This window comes from Orussus abietinus, unplaced genomic scaffold, assembly GCF_000612105.2.
Source record: "Orussus abietinus isolate OABI.00-Male unplaced genomic scaffold, Oabi_2.0 scaffold55, whole genome shotgun sequence".
Classification (NCBI taxonomy): domain Eukaryota; kingdom Metazoa; phylum Arthropoda; class Insecta; order Hymenoptera; family Orussidae; genus Orussus; species Orussus abietinus.
Genome location: NW_019394295.1, coordinates 683,658 through 708,337, shown reverse-complemented (window position 1 = coordinate 708,337; position 24,680 = coordinate 683,658). Strand labels below are relative to the sequence as shown.

General features: G+C 44.8%; 1 protein-coding gene across 1 annotated transcript; it reads right to left on the bottom strand.

Annotated features, from left to right (window-relative positions):
• Positions 1 to 2,301: 2,301 nt before the first annotated feature.
• On the bottom strand, positions 2,302 to 24,169 carry LOC105694413 (serine/threonine-protein phosphatase 6 regulatory ankyrin repeat subunit C). The gene is made up of 15 exons (XM_012415053.1): positions 23,843 to 24,169; positions 22,561 to 22,662; positions 20,609 to 20,710; positions 19,389 to 19,505; positions 16,275 to 16,475; positions 15,427 to 15,810; positions 14,166 to 14,486; positions 13,480 to 14,001; positions 12,255 to 12,960; positions 10,660 to 10,835; positions 9,730 to 10,158; positions 8,355 to 9,381; positions 6,348 to 6,464; positions 3,578 to 3,845; positions 2,302 to 2,758 (listed from the first exon to the last, which is right to left on the bottom strand). Exons 1-15 carry the CDS (start codon positions 24,167 to 24,169, stop codon positions 2,302 to 2,304), a joined length of 5,256 nt encoding a protein of 1,751 aa, XP_012270476.1.
• Positions 24,170 to 24,680: the final 511 nt, after the last annotated feature.

The following is a 24,680-nucleotide window of genomic DNA, read 5'->3' as shown; positions in this document are numbered from 1 at the left end:
GGGCAAGGTTGCCGCGCAACTTGTGACGAGGCAACGCAAGGTTGCTGCGACACTTGTAACGAGGTGCAGCAACGAAGCATGCGAAGAAAGTGCAGAAACCATTCCGCAAAGTTACGCATGCAGGAGCTCTTGCGCAACCTTGCTCCGTCGACCTGTGCACGCGAAATCTTGCCTGTGCTTCATGCAGACTGCAAGGTTGCTGCAAAGTCGCACAATTGAGCGAGATTGCAGTAAGTTTGCCCATGCAGGAACTCTTCAGTAATGTTGCCCCGTCAAACCGTGCACGCGAAATCTTGCACCGTGCTTCACGCAGGCTGCAAGGTTGCTGCAAAATTGCTCCATCGAGCGAGATTGCAGCAACAAACTGTGCACGCGAAATCTTGCACCGTGCTTCATGCAGGCTGCAAGGTTGCTGCAAAATTGCTCCATCGAGCGAGATTGCAGCAACAGTCTGTGCACGTGGAATTTTGCACCGTGTTTCATGCAGACTGCAAAGATTGCTGCAAAATCGCACCATCGGGCGAAATTGCAGCAAGTTTGCAGCATCTCCGTTCCGTTTGGTGCCCGTGAGGTCAGGATCCAAGATAGGTGGCCCGATTCGTTCGGCCTTACCTGTGCATGTTTCTAATGAGTTTGCTCAGGCCATATTTCCACTCGATGTCGGACTGAGCCTGGATGCGTTGATAGGTGTCGCTCATCATGGCGATCAGCAGATTGATTAGCACAACCACCGAGACCAGCATGTAAATGCCGAAAGCCAGCTTGAAGAGTACCGTCGTCCACTCGGGCTGGCCCTTTCCGATCTTGAACTGTTCGTGCGTAGTCTGTCCGAAGATGGCGAAGAAGAGGAGCTCGACGGCCAGCACAGGGTTCATCTTGACTGGAAATACGTGCCAACAAGATTTCGATAAGGGCTCGCTTTTATTCGCCCTAGGGATCGTCATGCCGCAAGCCTTAAGTCATGTCACTATCAACTACAAACATACGATATCACGCCGTTCTCCTCCGTTATCGCTAGGGTACCTTTTAAGGTTCCTTAAGGGTGTACGAACGTGCACCCACGCGATTGCACTAACTAGGATTTTAGACGTTCAACGACGTCATTGGTTTGCTTATTAAACTTGCGGAAAATCTGCAGGTGAAGGTTTCAGGCTTGTGGGCCTTACGGAAGCCCCCTTGGCCAGTCGTGAGGTCTATTTCATGGAACTTTTTAACTCTATACTAAGTATCTATGGTTTGACTGAGACGGGCCATGCATCGTGCGATGGGGTTGGGGTTCGCGAAGACATTGCATCCATGAACCCATAGGGTTGCAGGACTTTGTGGGCGGGACTAAAGTTCTAAGTCGCATCGTGAGGTTGTCTAGGATGTCGGAACTGACCTCTTCCTTTGTGTGTCTTTTGCCTATCTTGAACCGGTCTTGTTTAAGACCTGTATCCGACTCTTGGAACTCGTTCGGAGCAATCTATCGCATTTGAGTATGCATTTTCTAACTTAGTTGTCTATGATTGACCGAGTCAGGTCATGCATCATGCGATGGGACTTGGGTTTGCAGGGACATTTAACTGGGTCCATGGATCCGGGACTATGTGGCCGATTTTGTGGTTGTAAGCTATACTATCGAATTATATGACCGTTCTCCTCCTTCAGATGCTTCATTTTGTCTTTATCTAGGCAATGCAAGACCCGCGTCACGACGTTAGATTCTCCACTCTTTCCCTAAACTATCTATGATGCATCAAACCGATGGGCCATGCATCGCGCCTTGGGAGACGAAGTTCAACGTTGGACGTAAGTAACAACAATCATGTGTCGGACCATCCTTCTTCTGGACGTCCTACCTCCAGCTTGTGTATTTCTCAGAGAACATCAACTCTCGACTCTTCGTGAACACTTGCTCATCCGAGTTCCTCCGCCGTTACATGTACGAATTTCCTACATTAACAGTCAGTGGTTGATGGATCCGGAGGCCATGCACCGTGCGTTAATGCGGATTCGGGTATCGGTCCATGGGTCATGGGATTGTACGAGCAGAACCGAGGCAACAAGCGGCACCATGGACGGATCAAGACAGGTGCACCATTGTCCAGTACTCATCCACCTGGTCGACGTTTTTTCCAGGGACGTGCGGGACTTTTTTCCAGGACTTCGTGGACGTATCCTGGGCTAGGACGATAACAGAGGCACGCATATCAAAGGACTCTCCTACATACTAGCAGTCTATATCCGACCAAATCGGCGAACCATGCATTCGCGTGCGTCAGGGAAGGGGTTTGCAAGGACATTCCAGGGTCCTTGGGATCATATCGGTGGCGTTGAGGCTGTTGGCACCGTGGAGGTGTTGGGGGCGGTCTGCCCGTTCTCCTCCTCGTCGTCTTTGTCGTCATCCTTGTCATCCTTGTCCACGTCCTTTTCGGGCTCGTTGCCGGTCAGCGCGAGGTACTTCTTCCTTATGGAGTCCCAATCGACGACGTTCTCGATCCTGGTCACGCTGTTGAAGGACAACTGACTCCCCAGGGGACTGAGATGCACCACCGACAGGGCCACGCTGTTCTTCGGGCGGACCTGGCCCTTCTTGACCTTGGCCAGCCACTTGGCGCCCATCTTGGACCTGGGGGAAAGACGCCCCGTGTGTTGCAGGCCCATCATCCGGACCAGGGATGGTCTTTTTCTCTTCGCTGCGCGGTGCTTGCACATCTTGATTAGGTAAACTATCCAGGTTGTCAGCAGATTCAGCGGCGAAGGTGCCGTCGTCGTTCTGCAACAGGAAGTGCCGCCACCTTGTCACTCTTTCCGTCGCCCAGTCAGAAAAGGCTTGCCGAAAACGGATCAGCTAAGGACGGACTGAGGGACGAGGTCGCGTCCCGTGCAGCACAAAGGAGATTTTAACTTCTAAATCCTATTTTGATTATCTTTCACCTAACACGGTTACGTAACAACTATACAACCGTTACATAAGCTTTGTAACATGTAGTGTAGCGTACATGTCAAGGAACTCGTAAGGTCGAATGATGAGTTATATATATGTAAAATTTGCATTACCACGTCTTCCACAGTTACATAACACCGTTAAATAGCTAATAATGTAACGTACACGTCGGTACCATGCAGTGTTAATATTATATGATATCAATGTATTTTTTTAATAACTTTATACATGATGTTATTTCTGTGTTACGTAACTGTAACATAGGGTGCTCAGGAGTTTACACCTCAACAAAATACGAGCACAAAAAAATGGAATCTAACCTCAAATCTACATTAATTTCTTCAATCAATCCAACAACTTGTGTCGTATGGATATTAGCAAGTGAAAATCTCTTATTTATTAGAACTCCCTTTTCTTTTATTATATAGAGAGTGATGTTTTTACTCGGTATGTTTTAAATTCTCGTGTTGCCCTCCAGGTAACTAGCTGGTGGGCTTACGAAGATCATAAAAATTGTACGAAATCGAAAATACCGAAGATGTTTAACCAAGCGAAACGAATTCCTTTTCCACTGATTCGTCGCGTATCTAACCTCAAACCGCGATAACGGCGATAAGTGCTGCACGGGATGCATCGGACGATCCTTACCTGTGCATGTTTCTAATAAGCTTGCTCAGTCCGTACTTCCACTCAATATCGGACTGTGCCTGAATCCTCTGGTAGGTGTCGCTCATCATGGCGATGAGGAGATTAATTAACACGACTACCGAGACCAACATGTAAACACCGAAGGCCAGCTTGAAGAGGACCGAGGTCCACTCCGGCTGCATGGTCTCGACCTTGAGCTCGCTGTGGGTGGTTTGGCCGAAGACAGCGAAGAACAAGTACTCGAAGGCGAGTACCGGGTTCATCTTTACTGGAATTCGAGTCAAGGCATATTCATTTCATTCAAGCTCGCTAAACTTTGATCGCACACTACTTGCTGCGGTAACGTACACATGCTCATGCTACGGACAGAGAGATAGAGGGTGGCCATGCTGCGGCTGCATTCTCATCGGGGTGGCCGCGAACATCTCTACAGGCTGGCATGCCATAACGTGAGCGGAGCCAGGTGATTCCCCGGCTCTGTATTCTCTGCATTCGTCTAATCGACGCCTCGATTCCGTTCCTAGGCCACGTCCTGGCCGGATGGCGCACCGACCGGCGAAAGAGCGAGAAAAACGAGCGTGGGTGGCCCAGCCTCGTGGTATTCCGTGCAAACACTCAAGATTCATTCGCTATTGCGGGCAGGGACATTCTTATTTGTTCCTGGGATCACGTCCCTGGCAGTCGTCGATTCAGCCTTGCCGATAGAGCCCCGGTAGTCCCTACTCCGTCCTCGACTTGGCCTCGCTCGTCGGCTTCTCCTTGGTCCACTCATTCGGGCTCCTGCGGCCTCCTCGCTGCAGACTTCAAGACCAATGCAGACCAATGCAGACCAATGCTCGTGACTGTCAAAGATGTCAAAGTGCAGCATGCATACGTCCTCGACCGTGACGTGGTCAGCGTTTCCTCTTCTTTCGTGCCGTTTGCTCTCTCCCCTGAGGACTTGGCGCTAACGTTCGGACAAAATTAGGGCTTGGTTCATGCAGTACACAATGTCTCGTGTGTTGATTTTTCAAACATGGCGGCTCCATTCTCGCGGATATGTCACCGAAGCCTCGAATTATTTTGGGGCAGGGGCTACGCATGGATCTAAGAAAAAAACGGATGGAACGATGACTATATCTCCATTGTACTCTTCAATCCGGGATTTATCGCGTCCGGATTTAGTAAATCGCATGTCTCAATGGGATGAATAATTACGCTTATTCGATCCTGAGCGTCTCGATCGATACTTAACTTCGGATTTACTGGGTTTGAACCTGATAAATCCTGATTTTCGAGCACGATGGAGTCAGTGATTTGTAGTACTGAGTTGGCAGGCCTGAGGGAAATAGTGTCTGGTGTTTCCACTACGGCTGAGAAATACGCGATGGAGTCTAAAGAGGTATGATATACTAGCACAGGAAGAAGGAATTACTTTTAAAATAATTTGCCAATTTATTCTTTCTTTCTGGATTATCGTATATCATGTCCCTTTAGGGAGTGACTCATGTCCTATAGCTCGTAGTAGTAAATCAACACTATTTTTTTCTCAGTTTACGCTCATTGTTGGGTATTGACGATGAGTGAAGCGATAATTTAAGGGAGATATAGACATCTCTAGGACTCTTATTTTGATCTTAAATGCAGGTCTGCTATCTCGTTTTTATTCCGAAACAGAAAGCAAGGATGGGTACTTAGTATTACATGTCAATGGAATGGAATGTAATGTGAGATTTGAAACGAACTTATATTTAACATCCCTTTCTTGTTAGATCCATGGTGCAACGTGCTGATGCAAAATGGGGTACTTGCGATTAAAGGAATCATCTAAATGATATTGACTCTTCAGATTATTTAGACTATTTTCTAGATACCGAAAATGGTCTGTTGAGACCCAGAAATGTCATAAGTGTGGGACGGAAGATGAACGCGGAACGAAGATCCGAATACACGGAATAATCCAAATACCAGCGACCCTTTCAGAATTTTAAAAACATTTAGTCCCTCCAGAGGCCTATACAAGTTTTGGAAGAATTATGTAAAGAGTTTTCGAAATGCCCCTGTCGTACACTGTTAAAAATATCTGTTCGAAATATAGTATACACATAGTCGAAGTTCCTGCAAGATACACTTAAAAATCCCATATACAGGACTAATTCGAAGTTCCGTCGTGTTCAAGATTTCGGTACACAGTTTGAGCAGAACCTATGCCAAATTTCGACAACTTTTCCATACTACTTTTCAATCGCATTCCCATACATAATAGCGCGTACTCTGGAAAAATCGCGTTCTGGTATATATCTATCAGTATTTCCGTCGGTTTAATATCGTACTACCTCATTTTGCCCAGAATTTTGAATACCTTCGCAGCCTTTTTCGCGCTGTTTATCCGCTTTTAGTACGTGAAATTGCATTTGAAACATAGAAACATTTTTAACAGCGTCCGCCATTTTGGATTGTCCCTCTAATTTTCTCACAGGTTCATAAAAACTGCGCTAGGGGAATATCGATAAGTGTTCCGAATGACAAGACATGGGCGTATTACACGCAGTATAAGTTATACAACGCACAGATATGTAGGTATATATGTTATATACTCAAGTAAATTCGTAATATATCAGTCTCTTGGTTTCAGGCAGCAGTCCCAGCTCAACAGGCAGTGCGCACGCGCACGCACGGACACAGACATACACCGGGCAAAATGCATTGCAGACGCAGACGGGACGACACCGAGTAGGAGGGAATTCCGCATTCAGGATTTTCCGACGTGCCAGGCCGTCAAAAGACTTACAATCTCGGGTGTTATCGTCACAACACTCATTCTTTTTCTTGTAGCGCCCGTAGCGACGAGGAGGCGCCGCCGGCGGTGGCGTCTCCATCATCCACTCCGTAACATTGGCCAACAAATCTGTCGCAATTAATGGCGTTACACGCGTGTCCCTTTCGGGGATGGTCCCAGCACCATACAAGTCCCGTATAGAAGCTTATGGCCGTTTTTCGACGTTCGTTTCGAACGCGTACTCGCGGCACTTTAGGGTCGACCTAGGTCGGCCGGATCTGGGAACTAAATCGCGGCTATCTTCTCGAGATCCGGCAATTAGCCTACGGTAGACTCGATCGATCATTCGTGGACGTGAGGACATCGAGATCACTAGGAGACAACGAAAGCGGCTATGTCCGCGACAACGGAAACGGTCGATCAAGGGACTAGTGGCGCTCTAGTGCAGGGCAGATTCTGCGAGGATGGAACGCTTCCTGGGAATATTCTGCAATTTACCATCTAATCGGATTATTCTGCAATTTTAATCTTGGATCTACGATCTAAGATCACTGAACTGCAAACTCGTAAAAGTACTTCAAATCGGGCTTTGTTAGGCGGGTTTGGCCGTATTGCAACTTTTTACCTGGAAATTCCTAAATTACAATTACGGTGTTAAACGCATTGATTAAATCCCGGAATTTCTAGGATATAACCCTAGTAGCACAAAATATTTTTCCTATATTTTCTATATATTTAACGAATACCGTACATTTTGTAAATATTTACCAGACATTTGTACTTTAGAATATTATCCCTATAATATTTATATAATATTAGCTCCACGTGTTTTCATAATATTTTTCCACCAGATATACAAAACATTTCGTTTCATTTTGATACAAGTATTTTTTAAATATTATCCGCCTAATGCATCATAAACGTTTTGAAAATACTTAAAATCAAAATCACACGTTTGCTCCCATAATGAAATAGCGGAACGAAAATATTAGAAAAATTTCTCGTGTTTTTTTGATACCAAATGAAGTGTCCGATAATAGTCGTGAAGTAAAAAATGTATTTTTATTACATGTTCATAAATTAAAAGAATATAATTTCTATATATGTTTATAAATTGTTGAAAGTAAATGTGTCATTGAGATTTTCAACAAATATTTCGGATATCTTCGAATATTTTTATTATCATAAAACAGGATGAAGAGAAGTATCTTCCTGATGATCATCCATAGACTAGGAAGAATATTCCAAGGGCATTTGCATCCCATCCGTGCATTCTCCGCGGGATAAAGTCTACATCTACGATTCGCGATTTTGCAAAAAAGGATGCCGCAGGGTCCCGCAAACGTTTTCCCCGCCATAGCTCCATAGTTAATTACACTGTTAAAAACATCTCTTCGAAATACAATATACATATAGTTGAAGTGTCTTCAAAATACATTTCGAAATTTCGAACACAATTGTGCTCTGGATTTCACTATAACAGTACACGAATTTCAAAGGGTACAACAATATACTAAACTTCGAAATTTTTTGCATACCAATTTTTGAACACATAAATAAAAATCAATAAGCAATTGTAAACGAAGGGGATGAATCGTGAGTGTGCGATTGTCAAAAGACAAACGAAAACACGGATACTTTTGTATACTGATTTCCAATCACGTCCACTTACACAAGTTTCGGTATTTTGAGAAAAAATTGCACTATATGTTAATATAACATTTGTATCGATTTCTTATCTCATCTTTCCGTTCCGTTTAAACTTTCACTACTTTTGTAGGAATTCTCTCATGGTGCTTAGTAATACGTGTTGGTCGCGTTCATTCCGAGTGCCGCTGTTTCCCGGTTTGGTGCACATTTGTATTCGAAATTGTCCGAAACATTTTTAACAGTGTAGTAAGTGCACGTGTAGATGCGACTTCCCGAGTTCATTGGGCCAGATCGGCTCTAGAGCGACGCAGGGAACCTATCGAGAAGCTTAAACCGAACCACGTGGATCCAAAAATGTTCATGACTCACCGTCGGAGAAGGCTTTTTTCCTCTTCCTATCCTCAATCCTGGCCTCCTGGAGAGTTTGGTTTTTGAATGCCTGGTTGAGCGCGACGAAATGCATGGAAAAGCCAAAAACGAAGATGGCGAGGACGGCGAGGAACCGCGCAAGGTCCTTCATGAGGTTGCCGATGATGATGGCCCAAGGTCCAAAGAGATGATGGAAGGAGAGGAAGTCGAGGATCTGCACGCAGGCAAGCAGAAAGCTCAGGGCGAACAATTGGTTCCTCAGGTACAGCAAGGTGGGCCATTGTTGCCTGTGGACGACGACGAATCCCAGAAGATGGAAGGCGACGCCAAAGACGCCAAAAAGGAGAACGGCGAGCTTTATCCAGCCCAAACCGCTCTTATCACTGGGATTGGTCAGCTCGAAGAGCAGCAGACCGGACAGCATCACCAGCAAACACCACTCGTACCAGTAGGGCACCAAGCTGGCTCTGACCACAGGGTAGATCGGCGTGATGCCCACCAGCAGCAGGAACACCATCAGGTATATGTGCGAGGTCAGGTACGACATGAACTTAATGATAGGCACGTTGTTGTACTTGTGTCCCAAAGGCAGGGCGAAGACCACCCATACTGGTGGACACACCAAAAAGGCCACAAACAGCAGAATGGTGCGGAAGGCGTTCCAGTTCAGACTTCCTTGCCAGAGTTCCTGGAGATATCGTTGGACCACCGTGTGCGCTATCACCTCCTTTTGCTCGTTCTCTATCAGCACGTCCAGGAACTCCACGTTTCGCCTGTCCATGGACGTCAAAATTCGCCCTGCCGAGTCCGCTCCGGCTGCCAATGCCAACAATTCCGTCGCCATGGCCTCGCACTGCTTGCCAGCTGCTATCAGGTCTTTTGCTCTCTCCTTCTCCTTCTCCGATAGTTTCACGTAGATGTTGGACAGCTTCGCCGCCGTGTCCACTGGGGCTGGGGATACCAGCACGAACTCCTCGATGGGCTTGTTGTTGTTGTTCTTGCTGCAGACCATCATGTTGTAGACGAACTGGAAGCAAAGGCACCTTGACAGGTATCGGTTACGGTAGATAGGATTGCTTTCGTGTAAAGGGTTGCGACAAGCCTCGTAATGCAGGCTCGCGTGACCCCGGAACGTTACGGGGATATTTATTAGTTTGTATATCGACGACCCGAGGCTCGCGAGCCGGCACAGCTCCTCAAACGACTTGGAGCTGGGGAACTTTCCTTAGGGGAAGAGTTCCTTGAATTTAAAGTTTAGAATGTAAGATTATGGAACGTTAATCGAGCACCGTTCTACTGATTTATCTTCAATGTACTTTTGCATGAAATTTATTTCAAGTACCCGGGGCAGGTTTTGAAACACAAGGTAGCTCACCCTTCTGTCCTCCATCAGGGCATAGGTGTCGTGCTCCTTTTCCATGAGGTACTTTAGAACGTCGTTGTGGCCCTCGGATGCTGCGAACCAAATTGGGGCACTACCAAGATTGGTCTCACTTTTTGGCGAAGCTCCACTTTCCACGAGGAGTCTCACTACGTCGAGGTGTCCCGCTCTCGCGGCACAATGGAGTGGAGTCCAGCCATTTTTATCGGTAGCATTGATCTCCGCCCCTTGGCCCAGGAGTACTTCGACCATTTGATAGTGACCATGTGTTGCAGCTATGTGCAGTCCGGTTTTTCCGTACCGGTCGGCACTGTGCAGCAATTCGGCACTTCTGCTCAGCAACAAACCCACGACCGTGATGTGACCCCCGAAGCAGGCCAGATGTAAAGGGTTGAAACCATTTTCCGTAGTTGCTGCTTCGACCTGTATTGAACATTAATTCATGAATTTTTAGTTCACTCATTCACTTTATTACACCCGTTCCTCAATTTACGCGGAGGATCCAATCCGCGTGGATTCGTCTTAAGCGAATAAAAATCGCGTAAATAAAGTCTGTCAGCACAAAAGAAAATAATATCGGGAATAAGAGCTAATACTTATAAGCATTAGAAATACTTCTTTCCTTTCAAATAGCTCGGCAGAAAAATAATTAAAATAAATAACTGCGCGAAAATTGTGTTATAATTTACCGTCTAAATTGAGGGAGGGGTGTAATTACACGGTTTACATATTTTTGATCTTTTTTTAGGGTATGATTGTGCCAAATTTGGCATTTATAAAAAAAACTGTGTAAAACAAGACGTGGGTACTGCACTGTAAAATTTGATAAAACAGATTATATGTCTTAAGGACGATGCAAGGATGGCAGCGTAACGGACGACGAAGAGAAATATCTCACTCTGTTAGGGACTTTTCGAAACTCACTTGCACCCCCGCAGAGTTGAGCAGCAATCGCACTACGTTCTCATTTCCGGAATAAGCCGCAAGATGTAAAGGTGTCATTCCAGATTCACTTCCTAGTTCTCCAACGAGCGATCCTCCAGTGGGTGGATCCGACTTTACGGTTCCAGGAACATGAGTCAATAACTCTCTCACCGTATCTGAAATCAGTTGGCAATATACATATTAAAATTTTTATTTACACTTAGGACTAAATTGATAAAAATAGTTTATCGTATAGTAACATTACTCCGTTGAAAAAAAAATCCTAACATGAATACACATAACGTTATAATAAAATCTAATGTCTGAATTTATGAAATGAATTTAGCACATATTCCTTATAAATTTCTAGATAAACTTATATAATTTCATAACGTCACGTTATCTTGTAAAGTTGTAGGAAATTGATTACCTTTACGTACTAAATTCATAAAATTCGTTGTTCCTGAGAATATGTTATGAAAAAGTAGTCCACCACGAATGAAGCTTTCATAAAAAATGTTATGGAGTTATAATGTTATTTTTTAACGGTGTAGACCCTTTATATGCATACTGGGCTTCTAATATCAAATTCACACCGATATTTTCGCATGCGAATAGATTTGCGTGGACAAATTTCGCATTGTTGCGAAGTCTAGATTCAAAAGTCGTTTGCGAAACTGTTAATTTCGCATGCAAATGTTAATCGGATGAACTTCGAGAATCGGGTCCCAGAATACGAGTCGTTGCCGAACCTTGGTTGCGAAACATGTGAACACAGATTTTTAGAGTAGGAACATCCGGCATTCGAGGGGGATGGATAAACCGTTTAATTTCTCGCGCAATCACAAAAAAAAATTCGATGCAAATCCTTATATGGGGACCTCGTCCGTGGGTTTTGAGTCGCAAGGTCTTGCAGGTCTTGCAGGTCTTGCAGATCTTGGAGTAGGAACATCCGGCATTTGAGGGGGATGGTTGAAACGTTTAGTTTCTTGCGAAATCATAAAAAAAAAATTCGATGCAAATCCTGATATGGGGACCTCGTCCGTGGGTCTTGAGTCGCAAGGTCTTGCACGAAGGAAACGCGAAACGTTAGGGTCGCTGGTCAATATCTTGACACGCGGTGCCGTTCATGGCCGGGGCAAATCTATCATCTAAGATCTTTACGGAACCAACCACCCTTCCTGGTCGTTACGTATAGAAATCAGGAAAACGAGAGCCCGCTTTAACAACTAAGATATCGGTGTTGCCGCGAAGGTCGCGCACCACGTGGCTATAACGCGACTTGTACGTATTGGGGAAATTTCCTGACAAGTGGAGTAATTTTTAGCATCCCCGTTTCGTGGAACCTCAACTCTGCATACTTTTCCAGGTATCCAAAGAAACATTTTCTTAATTCGTAGAACAATTATTAGCCTCTAATTAATTCTAATAAATAAGATGCAACCTTCCTTCGGAATGATGACAATTCATTTGAGTTTACTTCAGTGGAACAATTATTCTTCGAATTACCCAGATACTTCTTCGGTGCTATTCGAAGATACATTTCTTTGGCTTATTGGATTTCTTTTTTCTCTTAGTGTGGATGATTAACCTACCCGCTTGGCCGAAATACGCGGCAACGTGCAGGGCGGTAACGCCGAGTTTCTTGCTGGAGATCCTGAGGGACTGGGAGGACCTCATGACCTCCAGGACCTGGCCATGGCCGTGTTGGGCTGCGAGATGGACGGCAGTGAAACCCGCCCTGTTCTCGTCCGCACACGAAGCCCCCGCCCTGACCAGGGCTTTGACCACTTCGGCGTGTCCACCTTCGGCAGCCAACTGCAAAGGGGTGGCTTCGGTGAGTTTGTTCCTGGCAGAGATTACGCCCTGACGGTCGAACTTCATCAGCTCCTCGATGACGCGGACGCTGCCCTGCATGGCGGCGATATGGGCGCAGGTGTTGCCATCCTTGGTGCAGGCCATCACCAAGCTAGGATGTCTTTGAAGGAAGAGCTGGGCAACTTCCGCGTAATTGTTCATGGCGGCGGCGTGAATGGGTTTCTGGCCTTGGTCGTCGGTCGCGTCGATGCTGGCTCCCAGTTCCAGCAGGAGTTTGCACACCTCCAGCTGACCAGCTCCCGCCGCCAGGTGAAGAGGAGTCTGCTTCCGCAGGGTCAGGACGTCGATCGCGGCTCCGTGGTCCTGCACCAGGAACCGCACCAGGTGGGTGTAGCCGTTCATAGCTGCCAGGTGGAGTGCCGTTCTGCCCACTCTGGATTTGGAGTTGATGAACGCCTTGTTCGCCAGCAAAGCGTCACAGACCTGCGAGGATGGAGACAATTGATGCGTTGGACCCGAGGGACGTTATTTTAATACAGGTGTTGGACCCCAAATTCAAATTCTTGCATAACAAATGCAACCTCTTGAAAAACAAGCCGCACGATTTGCAGGATTTAAAAATAGAGTGAATCTGATCTGCAAAAAGGGGATCCTGAGTAGTGTGCAGTTCAACTTGGAGCGCTTAAATATTTTTCATTTGACCGTGTTATTTCCTTTTTTTTCGCACTGTGGATCGAAAATTGTCCAAACGTCGGGAAGAAGTTATTCACAATGAAGGAGAATATATCATTGATTAATATTGTCAAAGTTTTCTGTACAAAATACATTTCTTGCGATACAAAAAAAAATAAAGACACGAACTTATCAGGCAAATCAAAATCTTAGTGCCTGAATACGATGCTTATTATATTAACGAAGTAACGTTCGTATATTTACGTTACATTAGAACTATGTTGAAAATAGTAGTTAATGTGTGTCAATGCCTAGAAGCAAAGGGGGTACCTGCAAGTATCCATGTTCTGCCGCCAGGTGCAGAGCAGATCTGCCCTCCAGGTCGAAGACGTCCACCCTGGCATGGTTGGCCAGCAAATTTGTCACCAGTTCCATGTGGCCTCGATGAGCAGCTATTAATAATGGCGTCCATCCCACTGCACTTTGCCTGTTGAGTGCCTTTTGCACCTCCGTCGCCGACATGTGGCTGATCATCTCCGACAGGACCTCGTTGTTCCCTGCTAAGGCACAGTGATGAAATGCAGATTCTTGGGCCTGCTTGGTCTGCAAGGAGACATCGGCTCCGTTTTCAAGGAGTGCTCTGACAACCGCTCGGTCATCTCCTAGAGTCGTCACTTCCGTTGGCTCTATCTGAGCTGCATAATGCAGAGCACTCGCTCCTTCGTTCGTTACACTATTGACGTATGCCGTTGCAACCTCGGGACCCCTTTTCTCCTTCACGAATTCTATCAGCTGCCGGACCACGTCCGCTTTGCATCCTCGACATGCAAGATGCAGCGGCGTCTCTCCGTTCTGAAAAAAAGAAACGAAATTCGTCCTAATTTTGCAGCGTTTCGAACACTTCGAATTTAAGGGAACATACAAAATTAGCGCTTAACACAGAAGAGTGGAGTTTAGAACATTTCAGAGAACATTTCTTAGAACATTTCAAAAGTCTAAAAATATCGCTCTCTTACTTTAGATTTGAACATGGGATCTCCTCCATCCTCTAGGAGCAGCAATAAGGTAGCGAGGTTCCCATTGCTGGCCGCCACGTGAACAGGAGTTTGTCCATCGTCGGTGGCCAGGTTGGGTCCAGCACCTGATTTAAGCAGCATCAACGCGCATCTGTCGCCATCGGGTACCCTGGCAGCTATGTGCAAAGGAGTTTCACGAAGTTTCCCTCCACGGACGTGAACTTCGGCTCCATAACCCAGAAGAGTCTCGACTACTGCAGGCTTGGCACTTTCCACCGCGATGTGCAACGCCGTGTAATTGTCGTTGGTTACTGCGTCCACCTGACGCCGAGGACCAGGAAACCCACAAGGGAGAGTTTACAACAATTCAAAACGTACCATTGAACTCAAAAGTTTGGATCCAAACTAGTAAGGTGCAAACGCAAGAGGAAGGAGAAAATTATGATAGTTTGTCTCAGTCTTGGTCTTACATCCTGACGTCTTGCACGGTCGAATCTTGATCTTTTGTCTTGTAATTATGGTCAGGTCTTATCTTTCTTGCAAGACCAAAATCGAATTTGCTCATCATTAATCGAAACAGGGACCGGTAAGGCTAAAGTCGCGATCAGTGATCAGCAAAATCGGTCCTGGTCTTCTTGCACTGATAAAAATGCTCATGTAAATTTACATACTCAATCATTGATTATTTTGGTATGTCACAATAAATTGCAGTAAAGTTGCATTGTCTCTGTAATATTGCATTCGGCATCTAAGTTAAGTTAAAGAAAATTATAACGTAATGCTACATTTAATTCAAGTAAAAATCCACTGATACGGTAAATATACAATGTCCGTATATTTATACATTTTCGAATGAGCAATTTTTCCGTTTTCTTTCTTTTTTCTTTATGGAAATCTTCGTTTATCAGGTATGTAAAAACGTACATAAATTTCCATCGGTTTTTATCAATGTGCCTTGCAAATAGTGCAAAGCAATTTTGCTTGTCACTACTCGTGGTTTAATTAAGTCAAAGAGAATTAACTTGGCTCTTTGCATCCCTATCTTTACATTGAAATGTTGCAACCTTATCCTTGTTATCCAGCATTTATGTCGGGTTGGTGCACAATGTCACACTTTGTTATTCCGATGTGGAAAAATAAACTGGACATAATTCGGCTCTTTAGAAATTTGCCTGCGAGTTTACGGGACAGCTCGAAATAATTTTAACATTTTATTAACATTCTATAACATTTCATTTTAACATTTACGTTGGTAACTGACCTTTTCACCTCGTTGCAGCAGCGTACTGATGATTCCCACGTGACCGTACCTGGCTGCAGTATGAATGGACCTCGCCCCTCTTTTATTGGGCATGTGCAAGTACACCCCCTTCTTGAAGAGCATGGTGGCGCACTCCGAGTGCCCGTTCAAGGATGCAATGTGCATCAGAGTCGAGCCGTCCTTCGTCCTCTCGAAGATGCTAGCCTTGAATTTATCGGCCAGCAGTTCGATTATCGAGGCGTGTCCATTTTCCGCAGCCAGGTGCATCGGGGTTCGATCTTGATGGTCGGTTATGGAGGCTGATGCGCGAACCCCATAGAAGTACTTGACCAAAGTCTCGTCACCTTCTGCACTCGCGATGTGCAGGGCCGTCTGGCCTTCGCCCTGAAATAACGAATGCAGAGTTTGACGAATATATTAAGGTGGCATGATACCCAATATATGGCGTCAAAGAGCTCTCGTTTATGAAACTTTTCTTTGAACTGGGTGTACCGAATCGATTCAAACTTTACAACGTGAATGTGAAGAGTATAAGAAAGGTACTGACACCGATGAGATTGAAATTAAAAAAAAATATTTGTCTATAGATATTTTAAAAATGGTTTATATAAAATGAAATTTTCTGTCTGTCAGGATCTTCCATAAAACTTCTACATTCAAGTTGTAAAGTTTGAAACAATTCGGTACAGTCAGTTCGGAGTAAAGTTTTATGAACAATTGCTCCCTGAGATGCCGCTTTTACACCCCCTTAAGTGTTGTTCCATGACACATTACGAATCACCATACATTTCGTGTTATTTCATAAGTTAATTCATTACGTATTATCCCAACTTTATCAGCAGACTCACGTTCTGCATGTCGACAGGAGCGCCGTAGTCCACGAGGATCCTGACCATGTCGACGTCCCTTCTCCTGGCGGCGAGGTGCAGCGCGGAGTCCCCAGCAGGAGTGGTGGTCTTGAGTTGGTCCTGGGCCTGCTGGGCTAGGAGCTCTCGACACATGGACTGGTTCCCAGCCTCCACGGCCAGCAGAAGCGGAATCTTGCCCCTCTGCGCAGAGAAACGAGACCCTCTGAGCGGGGCACCGGGATCACGAGAGGATTTCGCAGGGCCCTGCGACGGGCCTTGGGGCGTCACCTCGAGGTCGAGGGCGACTTCGGCCAAGCTTTTGAGAGCATGCCTCCACTCCCTGGGGGCGATGCCAGCTCGGAGTCGGTTTCTGAGGACGAAGTCGGGCACCCTCGCCAGGGAACGATCGGGGGATTTTGTCGGGGACCTGTCCGGCGACTTGTCCGAGCCTTTCTCGTGGCGCTTTTTAGCTCTGGACAGCATCGCGACATAGCGAGACCTTTTAGGGGAAGCGAGGACCCGACTGTCTCAACTCATGGAACTCGAGTCAGGATTGCATCCGATATTCCATGCAACGAATGCGAGGTACCAGCGATTACTCATTCTCGCCCACTGTTTTTCTCTCTTTTTTTTCTTCCTCCTTTTCAGGATCGTCGAGTCCAAGCTCGAGACTTTGGTACTTTCGAGTTTGAGGAACCGGACCTCGATCATGTACGATCAACTGGACACATCACCGCGGTCTAGGGAACCTCTTCGGGCAGCGATCCGGGGACTGTCTGAGATTCGTATCCGCGATTCGAATCCTCAGAGGGGAATCGGAGACCGGGTTAATACCTAAGTAATCGTCATCCCACTTAATGCTGGCGCACGATCATCATCTCGCATAATCAACGGGGCGACCTCCTCGGTGCAACGGTTCCTCGGCGAGGTCGATACCGGCCGGTATCATCTCTCCTCGAGGAAAAAACACCGGCGCAAGCCCGCGGGATGAGAATTACGGCCGGCCCGGTACCAGGCGGCGCCGCGCCGTCACGCGACGCTGCGGTCCCGACCAAAACCGGGACGCGGCCCCTCGAATCGCGGGGAATCTTTATCCCCCAATTCCGAGTTTTATGCCGAGCGAGACACCCACGCGACGACGGACCCCCCGAGGCCTAGTTACGAATCGAGTTTGGGCCAAGAGGTGTCGCGGAGATGCTTCGCCTCTTGCAAACTTTAATTCCTAACTCTTCTTCTGATTGCTATCAACCAGCGACCATTTAAGGCGACGTGAAATCGTTTTACGAAACTTTTCTCAGGACTGGGTACATCGTTTTAAACTTTACAATCGTGAACAGAAAGACTAAGGGGAGGCCTGCAACCCATGAGAATTTTAACACATATATTATTTCCAGACATTTTCAATAGTTTATATAAAGAATCATATTTCATGGGTTTCGGGACTTTCTTTATAGCTTCCGTATTCGCGTTGTAAAGTTTCAACCGATTCGGTACACCCAATTTGGAGAAAATTTCATGAAAAATTAACCCTTCAAATATACTTTCACATCCCCTTAAGGCGACATGAAAATAGAGCCGTGCAATATAATTTCGAGAATCCCGTCTTCCAGATAATTTTTTTCCCGTCCTTTCCTACCTATCCTACAATTAGGAAGCAATATAAATCGTAGTTTATGAAACTGAAATGCTCCTCTATTTTTTCTTCCCCTTTTATTTATTTTTGTTTGGTTTACATCAATGAATAACCAAAGCATGGAAAATTATACTCGTGAGGCCCTAACCGTACGCTTCTTGTATCTGTGCCACTATTATCAACCTACTGTTAAATACACAATAAACAGAGTTGCGGAAACTAACGACCCGTTTATTTTTAAATGCTTCTGTTTCTGCACGCCATGTTTTCTTAAAATTAATGGATAGCAGAAACGTTGGATTATATCAGTGCCCCAAGTAATGGCTTTAGGTGCTCCTACTTTAAAAACATACGCATCGGAACCGGAAGACTTATGTCCCTTTTATTGCATAAAGACCTTTGCGTGTTTATTATGGGCCAACACAGGCAGTGCCTCGTATGCACGCACGTTGTCGCCATTTTGGAGCACGAAGTTAAAATAGAAATTACAAGCATTCTGTGTTTGCAGGCGCGGCTTCTACTGCTCGGTAGTTTGGAAATTGCAAGACATCACGGTTTTTCACTTTGCATATGAAAGTGACATCCGAAGGGTCAATTGTTCATGAAACATATCTCCGAACTGGGTGTACGGAGTCGCTTTAAACTTCATAACATGAATACCAAGGCTATAAGGAAGGTCCCGGCATCCATAACACATCATTTGTTATAAAAAATTTTTTAATTTCTACAAGCTTTTTAAAAATTATCATTTTGGAGGAAGGACCCCATCTTTATAGTCTCCATGTTTACATTGTGAAGTTTGAAACGATTCCCTGGACCCAGTTCGGAGGAAAGTTTCGTAAACGAAACCCCTTTGACTCCACTTTCACATCACCTTAACCGTTTGAGTCCCACGCAGCGCGATCGCGCTGTTCAGATTTTATGTCGAGAAAACCCAGCACATTTCGAGCGTTGTGGACAACTGACGGTGCGTCACCGATTGTCAAAGTCGCGCGCTCAGATTCACTGACCCAAGTACATTACACAGCTCCTTCTTTTAACCTCTTAACTTACAATATCGTGTGAGAGACGTGGTAAATCAATCGGGCCAAACGTGAACAAAACGTGTGAGAGACGTGGTATGTCAATCGGGCCAAATGTAAACAAAACATATGAGAAGTTACGTTCAGCCAAACCGTGAAATGGCCCGATGTATGACCGACACTTTTGTTGTTTATGGCACGCGCTATTGGAATTTAAGTCGTAACGCAAGGGGTTAATGTAAATAATACATCTTACAATTCAAGAAACGCTATCGCGCCCAGTGGGATCCATCGACATAAAATAAACAAAGCGCTATCGCGCTGCTTGGGTCTTCTTGTACTCATTTAGAGAAAGCGCGGTTGCGCTGTTCGGGATTCTTCGACAGTGTTTTTTTATTACCCCCTAGAACTCAAACGGTTAATGGTTAGTCTAGTTTTATGTTACTTTAAGGTACTTACTCCGTCCACTTTTAATCGTATGTCCCTTCCAGCTGCTGCAAGAAGTGCCCGAAGAATGGACGTCGCCGTGCCCGTTTGTCTAGAGGCCACCAGGTGAACTGCTGTCTGTTGTCTGGGCTAAATTAAACGATTTTTCTTATATCTACAAATTGGAGGACACGTTGATTACATAGACCGACCTCAATACAACAATAAAGTCTATATCAAGGCCGATGAACAAATTAACAGTCTCTAGGATATTTAGATTGAAACATTACGAACAGGAAATTCACATTGACTTATTGGAGAGGAAAGAATTTTTCGCCCATCAATTTTCACTTATTTCTAGTCTAATTTAACAGTATTAGATGATATCTCAGAAATAGGAAAAGAATAAGAGAAACAAATATGTTGAATAATCAGCGGTCGACTTAATGAAGATGAATTGCCACCTGCTTATTCTTTCCCCATGAATAAAACATGGTTCCTTTTCCATTCCAGGGCCTTGCTTTTATCGCAAATTAAGCCTTGGGTCGTTAACTTGTAACAATTGATACCCGGCGGCCATTTGTAAGTATAAGTAACAGTCCGGAAGTGCATCTAATCGATGCCTTTTAAATACTTCCCGCAGTATCGCAAAGAGGTGTCTTAAGAAAGCACGAATCTGGTGATTTATTAAGCGAACACCCCTCTTAAAAGGATTCTACAAAAGTCTACATAAATTCCCGAAAACATTAATTTATAATTAAAAGTAAGGTTCTTCCAGTTGAACATATCTATCTACATCGAGTTTAACTCATTCATCATTACTGCTTACTGCTCTATTAATTATTCTCCAATATTTGGAGAGGAAATCGCTCTTACAGGCTCTATTATCCTTTATTAAGGCGATGTTAAAGTGGCATCTAAGGGTGAATCGTTCATGAAATTTTTTTTTGGTCTCACAAATTGGGTGTACCGAATAGCTTCAAACTTCACAACATGAATATGGAGGCTATAAAGACGCTCCTGACACCCATAAAATTTCATTTTTTATAAACAATTTTTAAAACTTTTACAAACGAATTTTTAAGAAATTAAAATTTCAGGACCTTCCTTGTAGCCTCCATGTTTACATTGTCATGCTTGAAACGATTCGGTACACCCACTTCGGAGAAAAGTCTCATAAACGACCACTTCGACGCCGCTTTCGCATCACCTTAAGTTCTTCATTAAAGACCGATTCGAAGTACCAAACCTACCCCTCCTGTGGCATAAGGATCCACTCCCTTCTTGGTGAGCAGAAGTTTGACGACGTCCTCCCTCGAATACATGGCCGATATGTGGAGGGCATTGTAATTATCCTGCAGCAATAAGAACCTTACGTTACTTCATTTACAAGAGTAAGTATCGGGGCGCGCCCGCCATGAATTCCACGTATACAAAGTACATGAGCACGTGGATCGAGCAATAAGGTAATAAGGCTGTAAATTGCATTTGGCCGCACCCAGTCGGCCCGTTTCCGCGGTTCCAATCACGGCTTATTAAGGTGCAATTTGAAAATCATACATATCGGGGTTGGTCGAGGGTGCGGTGGCGGTTCGGTCGATAAGTTCTTCTGGGCACCCCAGAAGAGGTCGGGGCACCCCCGAAGAATAGAGAAGCCATTTCGTCGACGTTCGCACGCATCGCGAGAAACTTACCCGGCCCTCGACACACCCCTAGATGCCATTAATATTAATGCCCTATACACGCTCGCCCTCGCCTCTGGTCTCGGCCCGTTTATCGCCCTCGAGAAATCGCGCCACTTTTTAGCCCCACTGACTGACCGCCCTACTTATGCCCTAGCCGACCACCTCGACTCCTTGGCCTTGGCCCTCCTTCACGCAATCCCGCCTCCACCGAGAACAGGATCACGAGTGGATCATTAACTCAATTTACCAAATGATAATGCAAGGGACACGGGTTTTGTCAGTGGGGTTTGGTAATCCACAGGTCTTGGGAGAGGTACCAAGATTTGGGATCCAAATGTCTTGTTGATCCGTCAATGCCCGATTTTTTCACCTACGAATCAGACCTGACAAAGTTATTCAGAAGATATCTGAGAGATATCTTTTGCTTCGGTTCTTTTCACTTCCTGTTAAGAGTTACCCGCCTGATAGAGTTATCCGGTAGTTTGAGTAGCAGATATCTGGTTGATATCTACTGCAGCGCCCTCGGCGGGAGCACTTGGAACTACTTTGTATAACCTATAGACCACGAACGGGTATAACCTCACAAATTGGTTGCGTGGTCCTTGCACAGTTACCAAATATATAATAACTTGGCATTCAACGTTAAATTTACAATAGTCTAATAAAAGTGTAGAGGTTTTCAATTTTCCTTCCTGATCTTTCGTTTCATGCCGAACTGCAGTGACGAATTTTTAAAGTCTTTCGGTTTCTTGTATGAAACGAGAGAGTAACGCCATTTGGGAATGCTTAAGAAATATGAAAAATAAATGTATTAAAAGTGTCGAGTGGTTCACCGATGTTTATGAATCCTCAGAATTAATTCACCTAATCTGCATGCTTAAGAATCGACCGAAGGGTCATCCTATTCATGACAACATGCAACCCGCCATTCCCGGATATATATTCAAATTCCACTAATCGTTTGTAGTCTCAAGCTCTGTATACCTTGAAAAAGATATTCCAACGGGTTTTCAACGTTCTAAAAATAGTCAATAAGATGCGCGTACGTTCTACGAATGTGCAGGTAACATGCAAGTAGAATTCCAAAAATTCCCGCAAGTCTGGGAATATTCCGCAGGAAGAAGGTTTCACATTTCTTTATCTCCTTAATCAGAATGTCCATTATATATTTTGCGAAATTAATAGTTTAGGAGAATGCACGTTACCGTTCTAATTTTTCGGAATTTGCACTTTCAATTTACCGTTTGATCATCCTGACCATTAATCCTCTTTAGGCTAATCTTATGGAAAGAGATAAGAAATAAAAAGCAATCTAGATCATTTCAAATTTCTGTCGTTTACTTGTTTACTGGTCAATATCCAAGGCTGTTCTTGTCATGTTAATTCAAAGTTCACCCATAAAATCGATACAAGATTTAGAATGACAACTTCGCCAATTAATTGCCTCGTTTGAATTGCATCTGCTTCAACTTCGTCTAGAACGTTAAAATGCAAAATAGAAAATTTTCAAGTGCACTTACATTATTGCGGGCTCCAACATCAGCTCCAAGATCAATCATCCTGTCTAGAAATGCGGTTCTGTTGTCTTTAACAGCATACATTAACGGCGTCATCCCCGTGGCCTGAAATAAATTTAATATCCTTCAGAATATAATTTGATGATCTTATTCCAAAAAACAACCATTTCGGATTTTTCCTGCGTCTCCAATACGCGATGTTTTAGGACGACATATTTATTTATTACGAGTAACGTGATAAATCGAACATTCTATAGAATGGACTTTATTTTATATGATAATGTTATTACACTGTCCGTAACATACCCAGATAGACCAAGTGATGAAAAATTTTCTGTTTAGTTTTACAAGCTGGTTTAAATAAATTCCGACAATGTAATGGCACTCAGAACTTCTTCACGTGTTTACAAACATTGCATACTAATTAAAGTCGTTAGTTAAACATTTGTAACGTTAGTCCAATTTCGTATACTTAAATTGTCAGAATATTACAAACTATTTTAATGGGGTGACTCCTATTATTTTTGTCTCCAGGTGAAATTCTTCCTCCTTTTATGCCGATGGAAAGTATGGAGTACTTGATTTGCGAAAGTATTAGTTATGGATAAATAGATGTTCAACAGTGCTTTTTTACACCTCATCCGTAACATGAAGAAAAAGTGTATTACTTTCATGATATCAGGAAACTCGATACAGTTTCACGTCAAATACATAAAGACAGGGTACATATTTCGTCGCATACTGGCATTATAATTACACTACAGAACAAATTTATGTGCTTGTTATGATTAGGAAATATTATGGAATTGCATGTTCACGAATACCTTGTAGGCATTCTGCGCAATACTCGAGTGTTTCGAAAAATGTAAATATGTTTATGACATTGTACATGACATATTGAGTGCACGGAATAACTTGAAATTTCAACACATGATTACGAAAGCTTTAAGGCCGATTGCATACATATCAGTAAAACCGGCACTGACTTTTCTGTCAAAAACAATGTAACTATCATTTATTTACGTTATTACCATCGAAAAAATCGGTACCGGCACCGTATTCTTGGTTGTAGTCTGGGATAAAAGAAACAAATTTTTCATCAAAAATTAAATTTCACGAGCTGCACGTTTTTCCTTAGAGCCTCCTTAATCACGTGCTAAAGTTTCAAATGATTCGGTATACCAGTTTGGAGAAAAGTTTAATAAATATTTTGATTTTTTATATATATAGAATGACCCTTTCATATCACTTTAAATAGACGAAAAAGAAATTCTGGAGTACCAACCGGGTCCATGAGGCCCGCCAGGGAGGCCGGGGTGCCATCTTCAGCCGCGCCCTGGTTGGCCTTCTCCAGGGACTTGAGCACCTGGTCAACGGGGGCCCATTCGCCACGAGCAGCAAGTCCCAGCAATCGCTGAGCAGCTTCTCTGACGTTGGCCCCCGCGGACCCAGGTTTGCTTCCCGGCTGCGAGGGTTCTCCACTTCCTGGGGCGCCATTGCTTCCGGTCGAGGCCGAGGCCGCGTCCTCCTTGTTGGCCGGACTCTCCTCCTTGCTGGCGGGGTTCTTCCTGTCGTCCTTGCCTGCTGGCGCCTTCTTGTTGTTGCTGCTCATGTTACTTCAGCACCTCCGGAGACCCCCGCTTCAGTGGATGGACCATTAGCCAGTCATCGGCGAGTTCTCTCGAGGACTCTTCATGGACACGATGACTCCAACTCGCGAATCCAAGATGGACACCCCCAGAAGGGACCAAAGTTACGTTGCAGCTATCCACGATGAATGGCGACCCCCTGGCCCGTTCCGAGAGTTCACCGATGGACAATAGTCGGGTACTTCTGCACGACCTGGGGTCACCCATGAGATTCCTCCCAAGAAAGGGTGAACCATCACCCTTTGGGGTGGTCGGTCGTTTAGCTGCTGATCATTCCGGTCTCCGGATCGGCGGAGACTTTCAGGGACACCAAGGATTTTTATGGGTGGACAAAGGTTTGGGTTATATCGGAAACTCGCATGATCACGGTAGATGTAGTCTCATGGACCAAGCCATGTCTACTCATCCCTGGAATGTGGAATGGTATCGGGGTCTTCAATCCGGACCCACGCGGATCTTCGCTTATGGCGGCGT